Source organism: Salvelinus fontinalis, chromosome 32, assembly GCF_029448725.1.
Source record: "Salvelinus fontinalis isolate EN_2023a chromosome 32, ASM2944872v1, whole genome shotgun sequence".
NCBI lineage: Eukaryota > Metazoa > Chordata > Actinopteri > Salmoniformes > Salmonidae > Salvelinus > Salvelinus fontinalis.
Window position 1 is genome coordinate 16280491 of NC_074696.1, and position 19182 is coordinate 16299672.

At 52.7% G+C, this 19182-nt stretch overlaps 1 protein-coding gene across 1 annotated transcript in view; it reads left to right on the forward strand.

Moving 5' to 3' along the window:
• Nucleotides 1-19182, forward strand: part of LOC129830522 (adhesion G protein-coupled receptor B2-like) — a 564124-nt gene that overhangs the window by 310115 nt on the left and 234827 nt on the right. Inside the window, exon 9 of the mRNA XM_055893092.1 lies at nucleotides 14809-14915. Coding sequence (XP_055749067.1) covers nucleotides 14809-14915 — 107 coding nt within the window. The remainder of the gene's footprint in view (nucleotides 1-14808; nucleotides 14916-19182) is intronic.

Below are 19182 nucleotides of genomic sequence, written 5' to 3' on the forward strand. Positions count from 1 at the left end.
CTGTTGTAGGAGCCTACCTGTTGTAGGAGCCCACCTGTTGTAGGAGCCTACCTGTTGTAGGAGCCTACCTGTTTAGGAGCCTACCTGTTGTAGGAGCCCACCCGGTGTAGGAGCCCACCTGTTGTAGGAGCCCACCTGGTGTAGGAGCCTACCTGTTGTAGAAGCCTACCTGTTGTAGAAGCCTACCTGTTGTAGAAGCCTACCTGTTGTAGGAGCCTACCTATTGTAGGAACCTAACTGTTGTAGGAGCCTACCTGTTGTAGGAGCCCAACTGTTGTAGGAGCCCATCTATTGTAGGAGCCCACCTGTTGTAGAAGCCTACCTGTTGTAGGAGCCTACCTGTTGTAGGAGCCTACCTGTTGTAGGAGCCTACATGTTGTAGGAGCCCAACTGTTGTAGGAGCCCACCTATTGTAGGAGCCCACCTGTTGTAGAAGCCTACCTGTTGTAGGAGCCTACCTGTTGTAGAAGCCTATCTGTTGTAGGAGCCCACCTGTTGTAGGAGCCCACCTGGTGTAGGAGCCTACCTGTTGTAGAAGCCTACCTGTTGTAGAAGCCTACCTGTTGTAGAAGCCTACCTGTTGTAGGACGCTACCTGTTGTAGGAGCCCAACTGTTGTAGGAGCCCACCTATTGTAGGAGCCCACCTGTTGTAGAAGCCTACCTGTTGTAGGAGCCTACCTGTTGTAGGAGCCCACCTGTTGTAGGAGCACACCTGTTGTAGGAGCCTACCTGTTGTAGGAGCCTAACTGTTGTAGGAGCCTACCTGTTGTAGGAGCTCAACTGTTGTAGGAGCCCACCTGTTGTAGGAGCCTACCTGTTGTAGAAGCCTACCTGTTGTAGAAGCCTACCTGTTGTAGGAGCCTACCGGTTGTAGGACCCTACCTGTTGTAGGATCCTACCCGTTGTAGTAGCCCACCTGTTGTAGAAGCCTACCTGTTGTAAAAGTCTACCTGTTGTAGGAGCCCACCTGTTGTAGGAGCCCACCTATTGTAGGAGCCCACCTATTGTATAAGCCTACCTGTTGTAGGAGCCTACCTGTTGTAGGAGCCCAACTGTTGTAGGAGCCCACCTATTGTAGGAGCCTACCTGTTGTAGGAGCCTACCTGTTGTAGGATTCCAACTGTTGTAGAAGCCCACCTGTTGTAGAAGCCTACCTGTTGTAGGAGCCTACCTGTTGTAGGAGCCCACCTGTTGTAGAAGCCTACCTGTTGTAGGAACCCGTCTGTTGTATGAGCTTACCTGTTGTAGGAGCCAAACTGTGGTAGGAACCTACATGTTGTAGGAGCCTACCTATTGTAGAAGCCTACCTGTTGTAGGAGCCTACCTGTTGTAGAAGCCTACCTGTTTTAGGAGCCTACCTGTTGTAGGAGCCTACCTGTTGTAGAATCCCACCTGTTGTAGAAGCCCACCTGTTGTAGAAGCCCACCTGTTGTAGGAGCCCACCTGTTGTAGGAGCCCACCTGTTGTAGGAGCCTACCTGTTGTAGGAGCCTACCTGTTGTAGGAGCCTACCTGTTGTAGGAACCCACCTGTTGTAGGAGCCTACCTGTTGTAGGAGCCCACCTGTTGTAGAAGCCTGCCTGTTGTAGGAACCCACCTGTTGTAGGAGCCTACCTGTTGTAGGAGTCTACCTGTTGTAGGAACCCACCTGTTGTAGGAGCCTACCTGTTGTAGGAGCCCACCTGTTGTAGAAGCCCACCTGTTGTAGGAGCCTACCTGTTGTAGGAGCCTACCTGTTTAGGAGCCCACCTGTTGTAGAAGCCTACCTGTTGTGGGAGCCTACCTGGTGTAGGAACCTATCTGTTATAGGAGCCCACCTGTTGTAGGAGCCCACCTGTTGTAGGAGCCCACCTGTTGTAGGAGCCCACCTGTTGTAGGAGCCCACCTGTTGTAGGAGCCCACCTGTTGTAGGAGCCTACCTGTTGTAGGATCCCAACTGTTGTAGAAGCCCACCTGTTGTAGAAGCCTACCTGTTGTAGGAGCCTACCTGTTGTAGGAGCCCACCTGTTGTAGAAGTCTACCTGTTGTAGGAACCCGTCTGTTGTATGAGCCTGTCTGTTGTAGGAGCCAAACTGTGGTAGGAACCTACACGTTGTAGGAGCCTACCTATATTAGAAGCCTACCTGTTGTAGAAGCCTACCTGTTTTAGGAGCCTACCTGTTGTAGGAGCCTACCTGTTGTAGAAACCCACCTGTTGTAGAAGCCCACCTGTTGTAGAAGCCCACCTGTTGTAGGAGCCCACCTGTTGTAGGAGCCCACCTGTTGTAGGAGCCTACCTGTTGTAGGAGCCTACCTGTTGTAGGAGCCTACCTGTTGTAGGAGCCTACCTGTTGTAAGAACCCACCTGTTGTAGGAGCCTACCTGTTCTAGGAGCCCACCTGTTGTAGAAGCCTACCTGTTGTAGGAACCCACCTGTTGTAGGAGCCTACCTGTTGTAGGAGTCTACCTGTTGTAGGAACGCACCTGTTTTGGGAGCCTACCTGTTGTAGGAGCCCACCTGTTGTAGAAGCCCACCTGTTGTAGGACCCTACCTGTTGTAGGAGCCTACCTGTTTAGGAGCCCACCTGTTGTAGAAGCCCACCTGTTGTGTGAGCCTACCTGGTGTAGGAGCCTACCTGTTGTAGGAGCCTACCTGTTGTAGGAGCCTACCTGTTGTAGGAACCCACCTGTTGTAGGAGCCTAGCTGTTGTAGGAGCCCACCTGTTGTAGGAGCCTAGCTGTTGTAGGAGCCCACCTGTTGTAGGAGCCTACCTGTTGTAGGAACCCACCTGTTGTAGGAGCCTACCTGTTGTAGGAGCCCACCTGGTGTAGAAGCCTACCTGTTGTAGGAGCCCACCTGTTGTAGGAGCACACCTGTTGTAGGAGCCCACCTGTTGTAGGAGCACACCTGTTGTAGGAGCCTACCTGTTGTAGGAGCCTACCTGTTGTAGGAACCCACCTGTTGTAGGAGCCCACCTGTTGTAGGAGCCCACCTGTTGTAGGAGCCCACCTGTTGTAGGAGCCTACCTGTTGTAGGAGCCCACCTGTTGTAGGAGCCTACCTGTTGTAGAAGCCTACCTGTTGTAGAAGCCTACCTGTTGTAGGAGCCCACCTATTGTAGGAGCCTACCTGTTGTAGTAGCCCACCTGTTGTAGGAGCACACCTGTTGTAGGAGCCCACCTGTTGTAGGAGCACACCTGTTGTAGGAGCCTACCTGTTGTAGGAGCCTACCTGTTGTAGGAGCCTACCTGTTTGTAGGAACCCACCTGTTGTAGGAGCCCACCTGTTGTAGGAGCCCACCTGTTGTAGGAGCCCACCTGTTGTAGGAGCCCACCTGGTGTAGGAGCCTACCTGTTGTAGGAGCCCAACTGTTGTAGGAGCCCACCTATTGTAGGAGCCCACCTGTTGTAGGAGCCTACCTGTTGTAGGAGCCTACCTGTTGTAGGATCCCAACTGTTGTAGAAGCCCACCTGTTGTAGAAGCCTACCTGTTGTAGGAGCCTACCTGTTGTAGGAGCCCAACTGTTGTAGGAGCCCTCCTATTGTAGAAGCCTACCTGTTGTAGGAGCCCACCTGTTGTAGGAGCCCACCTGTTGTAGAAGCCTACCTGTTGTAGGAGCCCAACTGTTGTAGGAGCCCACCTGTTGTAGGAGTCTACCTGTTGTAGGAACCCACCTGTTGTAGGAGCCTACCTGTTGTAGGAGCCTACCTGTTGTAGGAACCCACCTGTTGTAGGAGCCTACCTGTTGTAGGAGCCCACCTGTTGTACAGCCTACCTGTTGTAGGAGCCCAACTGTTGTAGGAGCCCACCTATTGTAGGAGCCCACCTGTTGTAGGAACCTACCTGTTGTAGGAGCCCACCTGTTGTAGGAGCCTACCTGTTGTAGGAGCCTACCTGTTGTAGGAGCCCACCTGTTGTAGGAGCCCACCTTTTGTAGGAGCCTACCTGTTGTAGGAGCCCACTTGTTGTAGGAGCCCACCTGTTGTAGAAGCCTACCTGTTGTAGGAGCCCACCTGTTGTAGGAGCCCACCTGTTGTAGGAGCCCACCTGTTGTAGGAGCCCACCTGTTGTAGAAGCCCACCTGTTGTAGAAGCCTACCTGTTGTAGGAGCCCACCTGTTGTAGGAGCCCACCTGTTGTAGAAGCACACCTGTTGTAGGAGCCTACCTGTTGAAGAAGCCTACCTGTTGTAGAATCCTACCTGTTGTAGGAGCCCACCTGTTGTAGGAGCCTACCTGTTGTAGAAGCCCACCTGTTGTAGAAGCCTACCTGTTGTAGGAGCCCACCTGTTGTAGAAGCCTACCTGTTGTAGGAGCCCAACTGTGGTTTGGGCCTACCTGTTGTAGGAGCCTACCTATTGTAGAAGCCTACCTGTTGTAGGAGCCTACCTGTTGTAGAAGCCTACCTGTTGTAGAAGCCTACCTGTTGTAGGAGCCTACCTGTTGCAGGAGCCCAACTGTTGTAGGAGCCCACCTGGTGTAGAAGCCTACCTGTTGTAGGAGCCTACCTGTTTTAGGAGCCTACCTGTTGTAGGAACCCAACATTTGTAGGAGCCCATCTGGTGTAGGAGCCTACCTGTTGTAGGAGCCCAACTGTTGTAGGAGCCCAACTGTTGTAGGAGCCTACCTGTTGTAGAAGCCCAACTGTTGTAGGAGCCTACCTGTTGTAGGAGCCCACCTGTTGTAGGAGCCTACCTGTTGTCGGAGCCTACCTGTTGTAGGAGCCTACCTGGTGTAGGAGCCCACCTGTTGTAGGAGACTACCTGTTATAGGAGCCCACCTGTTGTAGGAGCCCACCTGTTGTAGGAGCCCACCTGTTGTAGGAGCCTACCTGTTGTAGGAGCCTACCTGTTGTAGAAGCCTACCTGTTGTAGAAGCCTACCTGTTGTAGGAGCCCACCTGTTGTAGAAGCCCACCTGTTGTAGGAGCCTACCTGTTGTAGGAGCCTACCTGTTGTAGGAGCCTACCTGTTGTAGAAGCCCACCTGTTGTAGGAGCCTACCTGTTGTAGGAGCCTACCTGTTGTAGGAGTCTACCTGTTGTAGAAGCCCACCTGTTGTAGGAGCCTACCTGTTGTAGGAGTCTACCTGTTGTAGGAGTCTACCTGTTGTAGGAGTCTACCTGTTGTAGGAGCCTACCTGTTGTAGGAGCCTACCTGTTGTAGGAGCCTACCTGTTTAGGAGCCCACCTGTTGTAGAAGCCTACCTGTTGTGGGAGCCTACCTGGTGTAGGAACCTATCTGTTGTAGGAGCCCACCTGTTGTAGGAGCCCACCTGTTGTAGGAGCCCACCTGTTGTAGGAGCCCACCTGTTGTAGGAGCCCACCTGTTGTAGGAGCCCACCTGTTGTAGGAGCCCACCTGTTGTAGGAGCCCACCTGTTGTAGGAGCCTACCTGTTGTAGGATCCCAACTGTTGTAGAAGTCCACCTGTTGTAGAAGCCTACCTGTTGTAGGAGCCTACCTGTTGTAGGAGCCCACCTGTTGTAGAAGTCTACCTGTTGTAGGAACCCGTCTGTTGTATGAGCCTGTCTGTTGTAGGAGCCAAACTGTGGTAGGAACCTACATGTTGTAGGAGCCTACCTATTGTAGAAGCCTACCTGTTGTAGGAGCCTACCTGCTGTAGAAGCCTACCTGTTGTAGAAGCCTACCTGTTGTAGGAGCCTACCTGTTGCAGGAGCCCAACTGTTGTAGGAGCCCACCTGGTGTAGAAGCCTACCTGTTGTAGGAGCCTACCTGTTTTAGGAGCCTACCTGTTTTAGGAGCCTACCTGTTGTAGGAACCCAACATTTGTAGGAGCCCATCTGGTGTAGGAGCCTACCTTTTGTAGGAGCCCAACTGTTGTAGGAGCCTACCTGTTTAGGAGCCCAACTGTTGTAGAATCCCACCTGTTGTGTGAGCCTACCTGGTGTAGGAGCCTACCTGTTGTAGGAGCCTACCTGTTGTAGGAGCCTACCTGTTGTAGGAACCCACCTGTTGTAGGAGCCTAGCTGTTGTAGGAGCCCACCTGTTGTAGGAGCCTACCTGTTGTAGGAACCCACCTGTTGTAGGAGCCTACCTGTTGTAGGAGCCCACCTGGTGTAGAAGCCTACCTGTTGTAGGAGCATACCTGTTGTAGGATTCCAACTGTTGTAGGAGCCCACCTGTTGTAGGAGCCTACCTGTTGTAGAAGCCTACCTGTTGTAGAAGCCTACCTGTTGTAGGAGCCCACCTATTGTAGGAGCCCACCTATTGTAGGAGCCTACCTGTTGTAGTAGCCCACCTGTTGTAGGAGCCTACCTGTTGTAGAAGCACACCTGTTGTAGGAGCACACCTGTTGTAGGAGCCCACCTGTTGTAGGAGCACACCTGTTGTAGGAGCCTACCTGTTGTAGGAGCCTACCTGTTGTAGGAGCCCACCTGTTGTAGGAGCCCACCTGTTGTAGGAGCCTACCTGTTGTAGGAGCCTACCTGTTTAGGAGCCTACCTGTTGTAGGAGCCCACCTGGTGTAGGAGCCCACCTGTTGTAGGAGCCCACCTGGTGTAGGAGCCTACCTGTTGTAGAAGCCTACCTGTTGTAGAAGCCTACCTGTTGTAGAAGCCTACCTGTTGTAGGAGCCTACCTATTGTAGGAACCTAACTGTTGTAGGAGCCTACCTGTTGTAGGAGCCCAACTGTTGTAGGAGCCCATCTATTGTAGGAGCCCACCTGTTGTAGAAGCCTACCTGTTGTAGGAGCCTACCTGTTGTAGGAGCCTACCTGTTGTAGGAGCCTACATGTTGTAGGAGCCCAACTGTTGTAGGAGCCCACCTATTGTAGGAGCCCACCTGTTGTAGAAGCCTACCTGTTGTAGGAGCCTACCTGTTGTAGAAGCCTACCTGTTGTAGGAGCCCACCTGTTGTAGGAGCCCACCTGGTGTAGGAGCCTACCTGTTGTAGAAGCCTACCTGTTGTAGAAGCCTACCTGTTGTAGAAGCCTACCTGTTGTAGGACGCTACCTGTTGTAGGAGCCCAACTGTTGTAGGAGCCCACCTATTGTAGGAGCCCACCTGTTGTAGAAGCCTACCTGTTGTAGGAGCCTACCTGTTGTAGGAGCCCACCTGTTGTAGGAGCACACCTGTTGTAGGAGCCTACCTGTTGTAGGAGCCTAACTGTTGTAGGAGCCTACCTGTTGTAGGAGCTCAACTGTTGTAGGAGCCCACCTGTTGTAGGAGCCTACCTGTTGTAGAAGCCTACCTGTTGTAGAAGCCTACCTGTTGTAGGAGCCTACCGGTTGTAGGACCCTACCTGTTGTAGGATCCTACCCGTTGTAGTAGACCACCTGTTGTAGAAGCCTACCTGTTGTAAAAGTCTACCTGTTGTAGGAGCCCACCTGTTGTAGGAGCCCACCTATTGTAGGAGCCCACCTATTGTATAAGCCTACCTGTTGTAGGAGCCTACCTGTTGTAGGAGCCCAACTGTTGTAGGAGCCCACCTATTGTAGGAGCCTACCTGTTGTAGGAGCCTACCTGTTGTAGGATTCCAACTGTTGTAGAAGCCCACCTGTTGTAGAAGCCTACCTGTTGTAGGAGCCTACCTGTTGTAGGAGCCCACCTGTTGTAGAAGCCTACCTGTTGTAGGAACCCGTCTGTTGTATGAGCTTACCTGTTGTAGGAGCCAAACTGTGGTAGGAACCTACATGTTGTAGGAGCCTACCTATTGTAGAAGCCTACCTGTTGTAGGAGCCTACCTGTTGTAGAAGCCTACCTGTTTTAGGAGCCTACCTGTTGTAGGAGCCTACCTGTTGTAGAATCCCACCTGTTGTAGAAGCCCACCTGTTGTAGAAGCCCACCTGTTGTAGGAGCCCACCTGTTGTAGGAGCCCACCTGTTGTAGGAGCCCACCTGTTGTAGGAGCCCACCTGTTGTAGGAGCCTACCTGTTGTAGGAGCCTACCTGTTGTAGGAGCCTACCTGTTGTAGGAACCCACCTGTTGTAGGAGCCTACCTGTTGTAGGAGCCCACCTGTTGTAGAAGCCTGCCTGTTGTAGGAACCCACCTGTTGTAGGAGCCTACCTGTTGTAGGAGTCTACCTGTTGTAGGAACCCACCTGTTGTAGGAGCCTACCTGTTGTAGGAGCCCACCTGTTGTAGAAGCCCACCTGTTGTAGGAGCCTACCTGTTGTAGGAGCCTACCTGTTTAGGAGCCCACCTGTTGTAGAAGCCTACCTGTTGTGGGAGCCTACCTGGTGTAGGAACCTATCTGTTGTAGGAGCCCACCTGTTGTAGGAGCCCACCTGTTGTAGGAGCCCACCTGTTGTAGGAGCCCACCTGTTGTAGGAGCCCACCTGTTGTAGGAGCCTACCTGTTGTAGGATCCCAACTGTTGTAGAAGCCCACCTGTTGTAGAAGCCTACCTGTTGTAGGAGCCTACCTGTTGTAGGAGCCCACCTGTTGTAGAAGTCTACCTGTTGTAGGAACCCGTCTGTTGTATGAGCCTGTCTGTTGTAGGAGCCAAACTGTGGTAGGAACCTACACGTTGTAGGAGCCTACCTATATTAGAAGCCTACCTGTTGTAGAAGCCTACCTGTTTTAGGAGCCTACCTGTTGTAGGAGCCTACCTGTTGTAGAAACCCACCTGTTGTAGAAGCCCACCTGTTGTAGAAGCCCACCTGTTGTAGGAGCCCACCTGTTGTAGGAGCCCACCAGTTGTAGGAGCCTACCTGTTGTAGAAGCCTACCTGTTGTAGGAGCCCACCTATTGTAGGAGCCCACCTATTGTAGGAGCCTACCTGTTGTAGTAGCCCACCTGTTGTAGGAGCCTACCTGTTGTAGAAGCACACCTGTTGTAGGAGCACACCTGTTGTAGGAGCCCACCTGTTGTAGGAGCACACCTGTTGTAGGAGCCTACCTGTTGTAGGAGCCTACCTGTTGTAGGAGCCCACCTGTTGTAGGAGCCCACCTGTTGTAGGAGCCTACCTGTTGTAGGAGCCTACCTGTTTAGGAGCCTACCTGTTGTAGGAGCCCACCTGGTGTAGGAGCCCACCTGTTGTAGGAGCCCACCTGGTGTAGGAGCCTACCTGTTGTAGAAGCCTACCTGTTGTAGAAGCCTACCTGTTGTAGAAGCCTACCTGTTGTAGGAGCCTACCTATTGTAGGAACCTAACTGTTGTAGGAGCCTACCTGTTGTAGGAGCCCAACTGTTGTAGGAGCCCATCTATTGTAGGAGCCCACCTGTTGTAGAAGCCTACCTGTTGTAGGAGCCTACCTGTTGTAGGAGCCTACCTGTTGTAGGAGCCTACATGTTGTAGGAGCCCAACTGTTGTAGGAGCCCACCTATTGTAGGAGCCCACCTGTTGTAGAAGCCTACCTGTTGTAGGAGCCTACCTGTTGTAGAAGCCTACCTGTTGTAGGAGCCCACCTGTTGTAGGAGCCCACCTGGTGTAGGAGCCCACCTGTTGTAGAAGCCTACCTGTTGTAGAAGTCTACCTGTTGTAGAAGCCTACCTGTTGTAGGACGCTACCTGTTGTAGGAGCCCAACTGTTGTAGGAGCCCACCTATTGTAGGTGCCCACCTGTTGTAGAAGCCTACCTGTTGTAGGAGCCTACCTGTTGTAGGAGCCCACCTGTTGTAGGAGCACACCTGTTGTAGGAGCCTACCTGTTGTAGGAGCCTAACTGTTGTAGGAGCCTACCTGTTGTAGGAGCTCAACTGTTGTAGGAGCCCACCTGTTGTAGGAGCCTACCTGTTGTAGAAGCCTACCTGTTGTAGAAGCCTACCTGTTGTAGGAGCCTACCGGTTGTAGGACCCTACCTGTTGTAGGATCCTACCCGTTGTAGTAGACCACCTGTTGTAGAAGCCTACCTGTTGTAAAAGTCTACCTGTTGTAGGAGCCCACCTGTTGTAGGAGCCCACCTATTGTAGGAGCCCACCTATTGTATAAGCCTACCTGTTGTAGGAGCCTACCTGTTGTAGGAGCCCAACTGTTGTAGGAGCCCACCTATTGTAGGAGCCTACCTGTTGTAGGAGCCTACCTGTTGTAGGATTCCAACTGTTGTAGAAGCCCACCTGTTGTAGAAGCCTACCTGTTGTAGGAGCCTACCTGTTGTAGGAGCCCACCTGTTGTAGAAGCCTACCTGTTGTAGGAACCCGTCTGTTGTATGAGCTTACCTGTTGTAGGAGCCAAACTGTGGTAGGAACCTACATGTTGTAGGAGCCTACCTATTGTAGAAGCCTACCTGTTGTAGGAGCCTACCTGTTGTAGAAGCCTACCTGTTTTAGGAGCCTACCTGTTGTAGGAGCCTACCTGTTGTAGAATCCCACCTGTTGTAGAAGCCCACCTGTTGTAGAAGCCCACCTGTTGTAGGAGCCCACCTGTTGTAGGAGCCCACCTGTTGTAGGAGCCCACCTGTTGTAGGAGCCCACCTGTTGTAGGAGCCTACCTGTTGTAGGAGCCTACCTGTTGTAGGAGCCTACCTGTTGTAGGAACCCACCTGTTGTAGGAGCCTACCTGTTGTAGGAGCCCACCTGTTGTAGAAGCCTGCCTGTTGTAGGAACCCACCTGTTGTAGGAGCCTACCTGTTGTAGGAGTCTACCTGTTGTAGGAACCCACCTGTTGTAGGAGCCTACCTGTTGTAGGAGCCCACCTGTTGTAGAAGCCCACCTGTTGTAGGAGCCTACCTGTTGTAGGAGCCTACCTGTTTAGGAGCCCACCTGTTGTAGAAGCCTACCTGTTGTGGGAGCCTACCTGGTGTAGGAACCTATCTGTTGTAGGAGCCCACCTGTTGTAGGAGCCCACCTGTTGTAGGAGCCCACCTGTTGTAGGAGCCCACCTGTTGTAGGAGCCCACCTGTTGTAGGAGCCTACCTGTTGTAGGATCCCAACTGTTGTAGAAGCCCACCTGTTGTAGAAGCCTACCTGTTGTAGGAGCCTACCTGTTGTAGGAGCCCACCTGTTGTAGAAGTCTACCTGTTGTAGGAACCCGTCTGTTGTATGAGCCTGTCTGTTGTAGGAGCCAAACTGTGGTAGGAACCTACACGTTGTAGGAGCCTACCTATATTAGAAGCCTACCTGTTGTAGAAGCCTACCTGTTTTAGGAGCCTACCTGTTGTAGGAGCCTACCTGTTGTAGAAACCCACCTGTTGTAGAAGCCCACCTGTTGTAGAAGCCCACCTGTTGTAGGAGCCCACCTGTTGTAGGAGCCCACCTGTTGTAGGAGCCTACCTGTTGTAGGAGCCTACCTGTTGTAGGAGCCTACCTGTTGTAGGAGCCTACCTGTTGTAAGAACCCACCTGTTGTAGGAGCCTACCTGTTCTAGGAGCCCACCTGTTGTAGAAGCCTACCTGTTGTAGGAACCCACCTGTTGTAGGAGCCTACCTGTTGTAGGAGTCTACCTGTTGTAGGAACGCACCTGTTTTGGGAGCCTACCTGTTGTAGGAGCCCACCTGTTGTAGAAGCCCACCTGTTGTAGGACCCTACCTGTTGTAGGAGCCTACCTGTTTAGGAGCCCACCTGTTGTAGAAGCCCACCTGTTGTGTGAGCCTACCTGGTGTAGGAGCCTACCTGTTGTAGGAGCCTACCTGTTGTAGGAGCCTACCTGTTGTAGGAACCCACCTGTTGTAGGAGCCTAGCTGTTGTAGGAGCCCACCTGTTGTAGGAGCCTAGCTGTTGTAGGAGCCCACCTGTTGTAGGAGCCTACCTGTTGTAGGAACCCACCTGTTGTAGGAGCCTACCTGTTGTAGGAGCCCACCTGGTGTAGAAGCCTACCTGTTGTAGGAGCCCACCTGTTGTAGGAGCACACCTGTTGTAGGAGCCCACCTGTTGTAGGAGCACACCTGTTGTAGGAGCCTACCTGTTGTAGGAGCCTACCTGTTGTAGGAACCCACCTGTTGTAGGAGCCCACCTGTTGTAGGAGCCCACCTGTTGTAGGAGCCCACCTGTTGTAGGAGCCTACCTGTTGTAGGAGCCCACCTGTTGTAGGAGCCTACCTGTTGTAGAAGCCTACCTGTTGTAGAAGCCTACCTGTTGTAGGAGCCCACCTATTGTAGGAGCCTACCTGTTGTAGTAGCCCACCTGTTGTAGGAGCACACCTGTTGTAGGAGCCCACCTGTTGTAGGAGCACACCTGTTGTAGGAGCCTACCTGTTGTAGGAGCCTACCTGTTGTAGGAGCCTACCTGTTTGTAGGAACCCACCTGTTGTAGGAGCCCACCTGTTGTAGGAGCCCACCTGTTGTAGGAGCCCACCTGTTGTAGGAGCCCACCTGGTGTAGGAGCCTACCTGTTGTAGGAGCCCAACTGTTGTAGGAGCCCACCTATTGTAGGAGCCCACCTGTTGTAGGAGCCTACCTGTTGTAGGAGCCTACCTGTTGTAGGATCCCAACTGTTGTAGGATCCCAACTGTTGTAGAAGCCCACCTGTTGTAGAAGCCTACCTGTTGTAGGAGCCTACCTGTTGTAGGAGCCCTCCTATTGTAGAAGCCTACCTGTTGTAGGAGCCCACCTGTTGTAGGAGCCCACCTGTTGTAGAAGCCTACCTGTTGTAGGAGCCCAACTGTTGTAGGAGCCCACCTGTTGTAGGAGTCTACCTGTTGTAGGAACCCACCTGTTGTAGGAGCCTACCTGTTGTAGGAGCCTACCTGTTGTAGGAACCCACCTGTTGTAGGAGCCTACCTGTTGTAGGAGCCCACCTGTTGTACAGCCTACCTGTTGTAGGAGCCCAACTGTTGTAGGAGCCCACCTATTGTAGGAGCCCACCTGTTGTAGGAACCTACCTATTGTAGGAGCCCACCTGTTGTAGGAGCCTACCTGTTGTAGGAGCCTACCTGTTGTAGGAGCCCACCTGTTGTAGGAGCCCACCTTTTGTAGGAGCCTACCTGTTGTAGGAGCCCACTTGTTGTAGGAGCCCACCTGTTGTAGAAGCCTACCTGTTGTAGGAGCCCACCTGTTGTAGGAGCCCACCTGTTGTAGGAGCCCACCTGTTGTAGGAGCCCACCTGTTGTAGAAGCCCACCTGTTGTAGAAGCCTACCTGTTGTAGGAGCCCACCTGTTGTAGGAGCCCACCTGTTGTAGAAGCCCACCTGTTGTAGGAGCCTACCTGTTGAAGAAGCCTACCTGTTGTAGATTCCTACCTGTTGTAGGAGCCCACCTGTTGTAGGAGCCTACCTGTTGTAGAAGCCCACCTGTTGTAGAAGCCTACCTGTTGTAGGAGCCCACCTGTTGTAGAAGCCTACCTGTTGTAGGAGCCCAACTGTGGTAGGGGCCTACCTGTTGTAGGAGCCTACCTATTGTAGAAGCCTACCTGTTGTAGGAGCCTACCTGTTGTAGAAGCCTACCTGTTGTAGAAGCCTACCTGTTGTAGGAGCCTACCTGTTGCAGGAGCCCAACTGTTGTAGGAGCCCACCTGGTGTAGAAGCCTACCTGTTGTAGGAGCCTACCTGTTTTAGGAGCCTACCTGTTGTAGGAACCCAACATTTGTAGGAGCCCATCTGGTGTAGGAGCCTACCTGTTGTAGGAGCCCAACTGTTGTAGGAGCCCAACTGTTGTAGGAGCCTACCTGTTGTAGAAGCCCAACTGTTGTAGGAGCCTACCTGTTGTAGGAGCCCACCTGTTGTAGGAGCCTACCTGTTGTCGGAGCCTACCTGTTGTAGGAGCCTACCTGGTGTAGGAGCCCACCTGTTGTAGGAGACTACCTGTTATAGGAGCCCACCTGTTGTAGGAGCCCACCTGTTGTAGGAGCCCACCTGTTGTAGGAGCCTACCTGTTGTAGGAGCCTACCTGTTGTAGAAGCCTACCTGTTGTAGAAGCCTACCTGTTGTAGGAGCCCACCTGTTGTAGAAGCCCACCTGTTGTAGGAGCCTACCTGTTGTAGGAGCCTACCTGTTGTAGGAGCCTACCTGTTGTAGAAGCCCACCTGTTGTAGGAGCCTACCTGTTGTAGGAGCCTACCTGTTGTAGGAGTCTACCTGTTGTAGAAGCCCACCTGTTGTAGGAGCCTACCTGTTGTAGGAGTCTACCTGTTGTAGGAGTCTACCTGTTGTAGGAGTCTACCTGTTGTAGGAGCCTACCTGTTGTAGGAGCCTACCTGTTGTAGGAGCCTACCTGTTGTAGAAGCCCACCTGTTGTAGGAGCCTACCTGTTGTAGGAGCCTACCTGTTGTAGGAGCCTTCAGTACCTGTTGGCTCTTGGTCATTGTAGTCTATCCATCTCCTTCATCTTTTAATTCCATCATTTTAATTCCATCTTCCATTGATTAGATATCCTCTAAGTTTGCCACAAACTGAGTCTTTTTGACAGTAGCGTATTGCCTCTTTGATGACTTATGATTGGCCAACAACGAGCTACACGCGCCACTCATGAAAGGCAAAGAGCAGCAGCATAAATTATAAAATGTCTTTCACTCTCTCTACTGCAGCAGTCGTGTTCAGATCTTTTAGGGGACCTTCCGGACAAGTCAGTTAAAATGTCTCATATCCGACACCTGTGACAATCATATCAGATCCAACCCAGACCGGTGACATTATTTAGAATGCTGTACCCGCCTGGGTCTCAGATGGATTGTCGTGTATTCGGGTACACGTGGATCCGTGAAGACCTGCAATGGTGTCCCACAGGGCCCAAGTTTCAGTTTCATCATAAGTTGTTTCTGTGTTTCCCTCTCAATATCTGTGTACATGTATACTATGTGTGTGACCTTATTGAGTAGTTGTATATTAGATAGTGTTAGGTGGATGGTTGACCTGAGGTTGACCTCAGCTCTACATTATAGTGGGTATACTATGTTGGAAACAAGTTGCAATTAGAATGTCATGAGGTTACTGGATAACATGAAACCAATGTGTTATTGCTGTTAAGTTTTATATAATAATGGTATCTCGTTCTCTCCTCTCTCTAGGATCTGCTAGTCGTCGTTGCTTACTGGACGCTAATGGAGTTGCTTACTGGGGTCCTCCGAGCTTCGCCAGATGCGTCTCGATGGAATTCAGATATTTACATTTATCTGTAAGTCCCTTTTTCACGCTCTCTCTTTTCACATCTCATTTATTCAAATACAGTTTGTCTTGTGTAACGTGCTCAATGAGCCACCTGTGCCGCGACGTTATTGTGAATGCATTTTAGTAAGCTACCTTCTATCCAGATGGCACATAATAACACATCGAGAACTAGCGGAAAGTCTTCTGTTCTTTTCAGAGTTAGGAGTAAGTCATAGCCAAGCCATTTGAAAATTGTACATTTGAAATGCACATGTGCTTAATGTTGTCTTCTACTTCCTCAATATTTCCATCGCTATTTCAAAACCACGGACCTCCTTCTTCTAGCCTGTAAAATGAACAACTCAATGATAAAACAGATCGCTGTTTTAATAAATCATATGTTCTCAAAGACTGACCTGGCATAACTAAGGTTGAATAAATTAATTATTTTGACGCCCACGTCGTATTTGTTTGCCCATCAATAGACGTGGGATTGTATTCATAAAGTGTCTTATAGTAAGAGTTCTGAGATCAGTTTTGCCCATTTAAATAATAATGAATAATATTACATGAACATGTGGAGCCTGATCCTAGATCAGCATTCCAACTGAGATGGTTTATGTTTTCTGGCCCTGAATAACTTTCTGTGAAAAGTTTGCCCAGTTAGTCATAAGTAGCATTGTCATCACTCTAAACACTTTCTCCCTCTGTAATGAGTTGCTGCTTTCATCCATTGTTTAATGAATGCATTGGTTAATCATTGACTAATCTCTTATGGACAGATTCTCAAGGAAAGTTGAAACGGCGAGAATCTGTCAAGGCTCTCATAGAGTGATTACGAACAGCAGTAGTTACTGGTTTTTGGTTTTCGTCGTTGATGATTTGGATGAATCAGGATTGGGCAAAGGCGTTGCTTAAACGGGCGCAGTGAAGCGAAAATGTCCTTTTTGGCCATTATAAATACAAGTGAAATTAGCGGAAGGAGTGGTTTGGCCAAAAGTTTCCGTTTGCAAGGGAGGAAACGTCGCTTCCTTCCTTTACACAAAGGTAATCACAATAGTTAACAAGAAATTACACTTTCTTTTAGATCATTTTACTTCTGTGTAACTGAGATTAATCATCGACTGTCCTACTGCGTGACCTCTGACCGCCTGTCTCCATGGCGATAATGGAAGCCAGCGGGGTGGCCACCAGGCATGCTGTGATTGGTTGATTGCACTGTTAGCCTAGGCCTGCGTTCACCACTAACCTTTCATTAGCATGGAACTGCGGTTCATTAGGTTTGATTGCTGTTGTGACTGATGATCACTGTTCTGTGTGTGTGTGTGTGTGTGTGTGTGTGTGTGTGTGTGTGTGTGTGTGTGTGTGTGTGTGTGTGTGTGTGTGTGTGTGTGTGTGTGTGTGTGTGTGTGTGTGTGTGTGTGTGTAAGTGTCATGCAGCAATGTGAAATACATAGAGTAGCCAGTATCTATCCAGTTATATCTGCAAAAATTCCTAATAAGGGCTAGGGGCTGAGGGCTAGGGGCTGATGGATAGGGGCCGAGGGCTAGGAGCTGAGAGCTAGGGGGCTGAGGGATAGGTGCTGAGGGCTAGGGGCTGAGGGATAGGGGCTGAGGACTAGGTGCTGAGGGCTGAGGGCTGAGGGCTAGGGGCTGAGGGCTAGGGGCTGAGGGCTAGGGGCTGAGGGCTAGGGGCTCATGGCTAGGTGCTGAGGGCTAGGGGCTGAGGGCTAGGTTTTGGGAGCAAGTACTGAGGGCTAGGAGCTGAGGGCTAGGGGCTGAGGGCTAGGGGCTGAGGGCTAGAGGCTGAGGGCTAAGGGCTGAGGGCTAAGGGCTGAGGGCTAGGTATTGGAGGCAAGGTACTGAGGGCTAGGGGCTGAGGGCTAGAGGCTGAGGGCTAGAGGCTGAGGGCTAGGGGCTGAGGGCTAGGGGCTGAGGGCTAGGGGCTGAGGGCTAGGGGCTGAGGGCTAGGGGCTCATGGCTAGGTGCTGAGGGCTAGGAGCATTGGACTAGGGGCTGAGGGCTAGGGGCTGAAGGCTAGGTTTTGGGAGCAAGTACTGAGGGCTAGGAGCTGAGGGCTAGGGGCTGAGGGCTAGGGGCTGAGGGCTAGGGGCTGAGGGCTAGAGGCTGAGGGCTAAGGGCTGAGGGCTAAGGGCTGAGGGCTAGGTATTGGAGGCAAGGTACTGAGGGCTAGGGGCTGAGGGCTAAGGGCTGAGGGCTAACGGCTGAGGGCTAGGAGCTGAGGGCTAGGGGCTGAGGGCTAGGTATTGGAGGCTAGGAGCTGAGGGCTATGTGCTGAGGGCTAGGTGCTGAGGGCTAGGTACTGAGGGCTAGGTGCTGAGGGCTAGGAGCTGAGGGCTAGGAGCTGAGGGCTAGGTGCTGAGGGCTAGGTGCTGAGGGCAAGGTGCTGAGGGCTAGGGGTTGAGGGCTAGGTATTGGGAGCTAGGTACTGAGGGCTAGGAGCTGAGGGCTAGGGGCTGAGGGCTAAGGGCTGAGGGCTAGAGGCTGAGGGCTAGGTATTGGAGGCATGGTGCTGAGGGCTAGGGGCTGAGGGCTAGGAGCTGAGGGCTAGGGGCTGAGGGCTGGGGGTTGAGGGCTAAGGGCTGAGGGCTAGGTATTGGAGGCAAGGTGCTGAGGGGTCTGGGGGCTAGGGGCTGAGGGCTAGGGGCTGAGGGCTAGGGTCTGAGGGCTAGGGGCTGTGGGCTAGGGGCTGAGGGCTAGGGGTGAGGGCTAGGAGCTGAGGGCTAGAGGCCGAGGGCTAAGGGCTGAGGGCTAGGGGCTGATGGCTAGGGGCTGAGGGATAGGGGCTCATGGCTAGGTGCTCATGGCTAGGGGCTCATGGCTAGGTGCTGAGGGCTAGGAGCTTTGGACTAGGGGCTGAGGGCTAAGGGCTGAGGGCTAGGTATTGGGAGCAAGTACTGAGGGCTAGGAGCTGAGGGCTAGGAGCTGAGGGCTAGGGGCTGAGGGCTAGGGGCTGAGGGCTAGAGGCTGAGGGCTAAGGGCTGGGGGCTAAGGGCTGAGGGCTAGGTATTGGAAGCAAGGTACTGAGGGCTAGGTATTGAGGGCTAGAAGCTGAGGGCTAGGTGCTGAGGGCTAGGTGCTGAGGGCTAGGTGCTGAGGGCTAGGTGCTGAGGGCTAGGAGCTGAGGGCTAGGAGCTGAGGGCTAGGTGCTGAGGGCTAGGTGCTGAGGGCTAGGTGCTGAGGGCTAGGTACTGAGGGCTAGGTGCTGAGGGCTAGGTATTGGGAGCTAGGTACTGAGGGCTAGGAGCTGAGGGCTAAGGGCTGAGGGCTAGAGGCTGAGGGCTAGGTATTGGAGGCACGGTGCTGAGGGCTAGGGGCTGAGGGCTAGGGGCTGAGGGCTAGGGGCTGAGGGCTAGGGGCTTAGGGCTAGGGGCTGAGGGCTAGGGGCTGAGGACTAGGGGTTGAGGGCTAAGGGCTGAGGGCTAGGTATTGGAGGCAAGGTGCTGAGGGCTAGGGGCTGAGGGCTGGGGGCTGAGGGCTAGGGGCTGAGGGCTAGGGGCTGAGGGCTAGGGGGTTAGGGCTAGGAGCTGAGGGCTAGTGTCTGAGGGCTAGTGTCTGAGGGCTAGGGGTTTAGGGCTAGGAGCTGAGGGGTAGGGGCTGAGGGCTATGATCTGAGGGCTAGCGGCTGAGGGCTAGGGGCTGAGGGCTAGGGGCTGAGGGCTAGGGGCTGAGGGCTAGCTGCTGAGGGCTAGGGGCTGAGGGCTAGGTACTAAGGGCTAGGAGCTGAGGGGTAGGGGCTGAGGGCTATGATCTGAGGGCTAGGGGCTGAGGGCTAGGGGCTGAGGGCTAGCTGCTGAGGTCTAGGGGCTGAGGGCTAGCTGCTGAGGTCTAGGGGCCTACTAAGGGCTAGGGGCTAAGGGCTAGGTACTAAGGGCTAGGGGCTCAGGGCTAGGTACTAAGTGCTAGAGGCTGAGGGCTAGGTACTAAGGGCTAGGGGCTGAGGGCTAGGTACTGAGGGCTAGGGGCTGAGGGCTAGGGGCTGAGGGCTAGGGGCTGAGGGCTAGGGGCTGAGGGCTAGGTACTAAGGCCTAGGTACTGAGGGCTAGGTGCTGAGGGCTAGAGGCTGAGAGCTAGGAACTCATGGCTAGGGGCTCACGGCTAGGCACTGAGGACTAGGGGCTGATGGTTAGGGGCTGTGGGCTAGGGCGTGATGGTTAGGGGCTGAGGGCTTATGGCTCGAGGCTGAGGGCTTGGTACTTGACCAAGATACTGGTCATTCATGACATTTACTTCCCATACATATCTATAATACCTACTGATCCCAAGCAAAGATA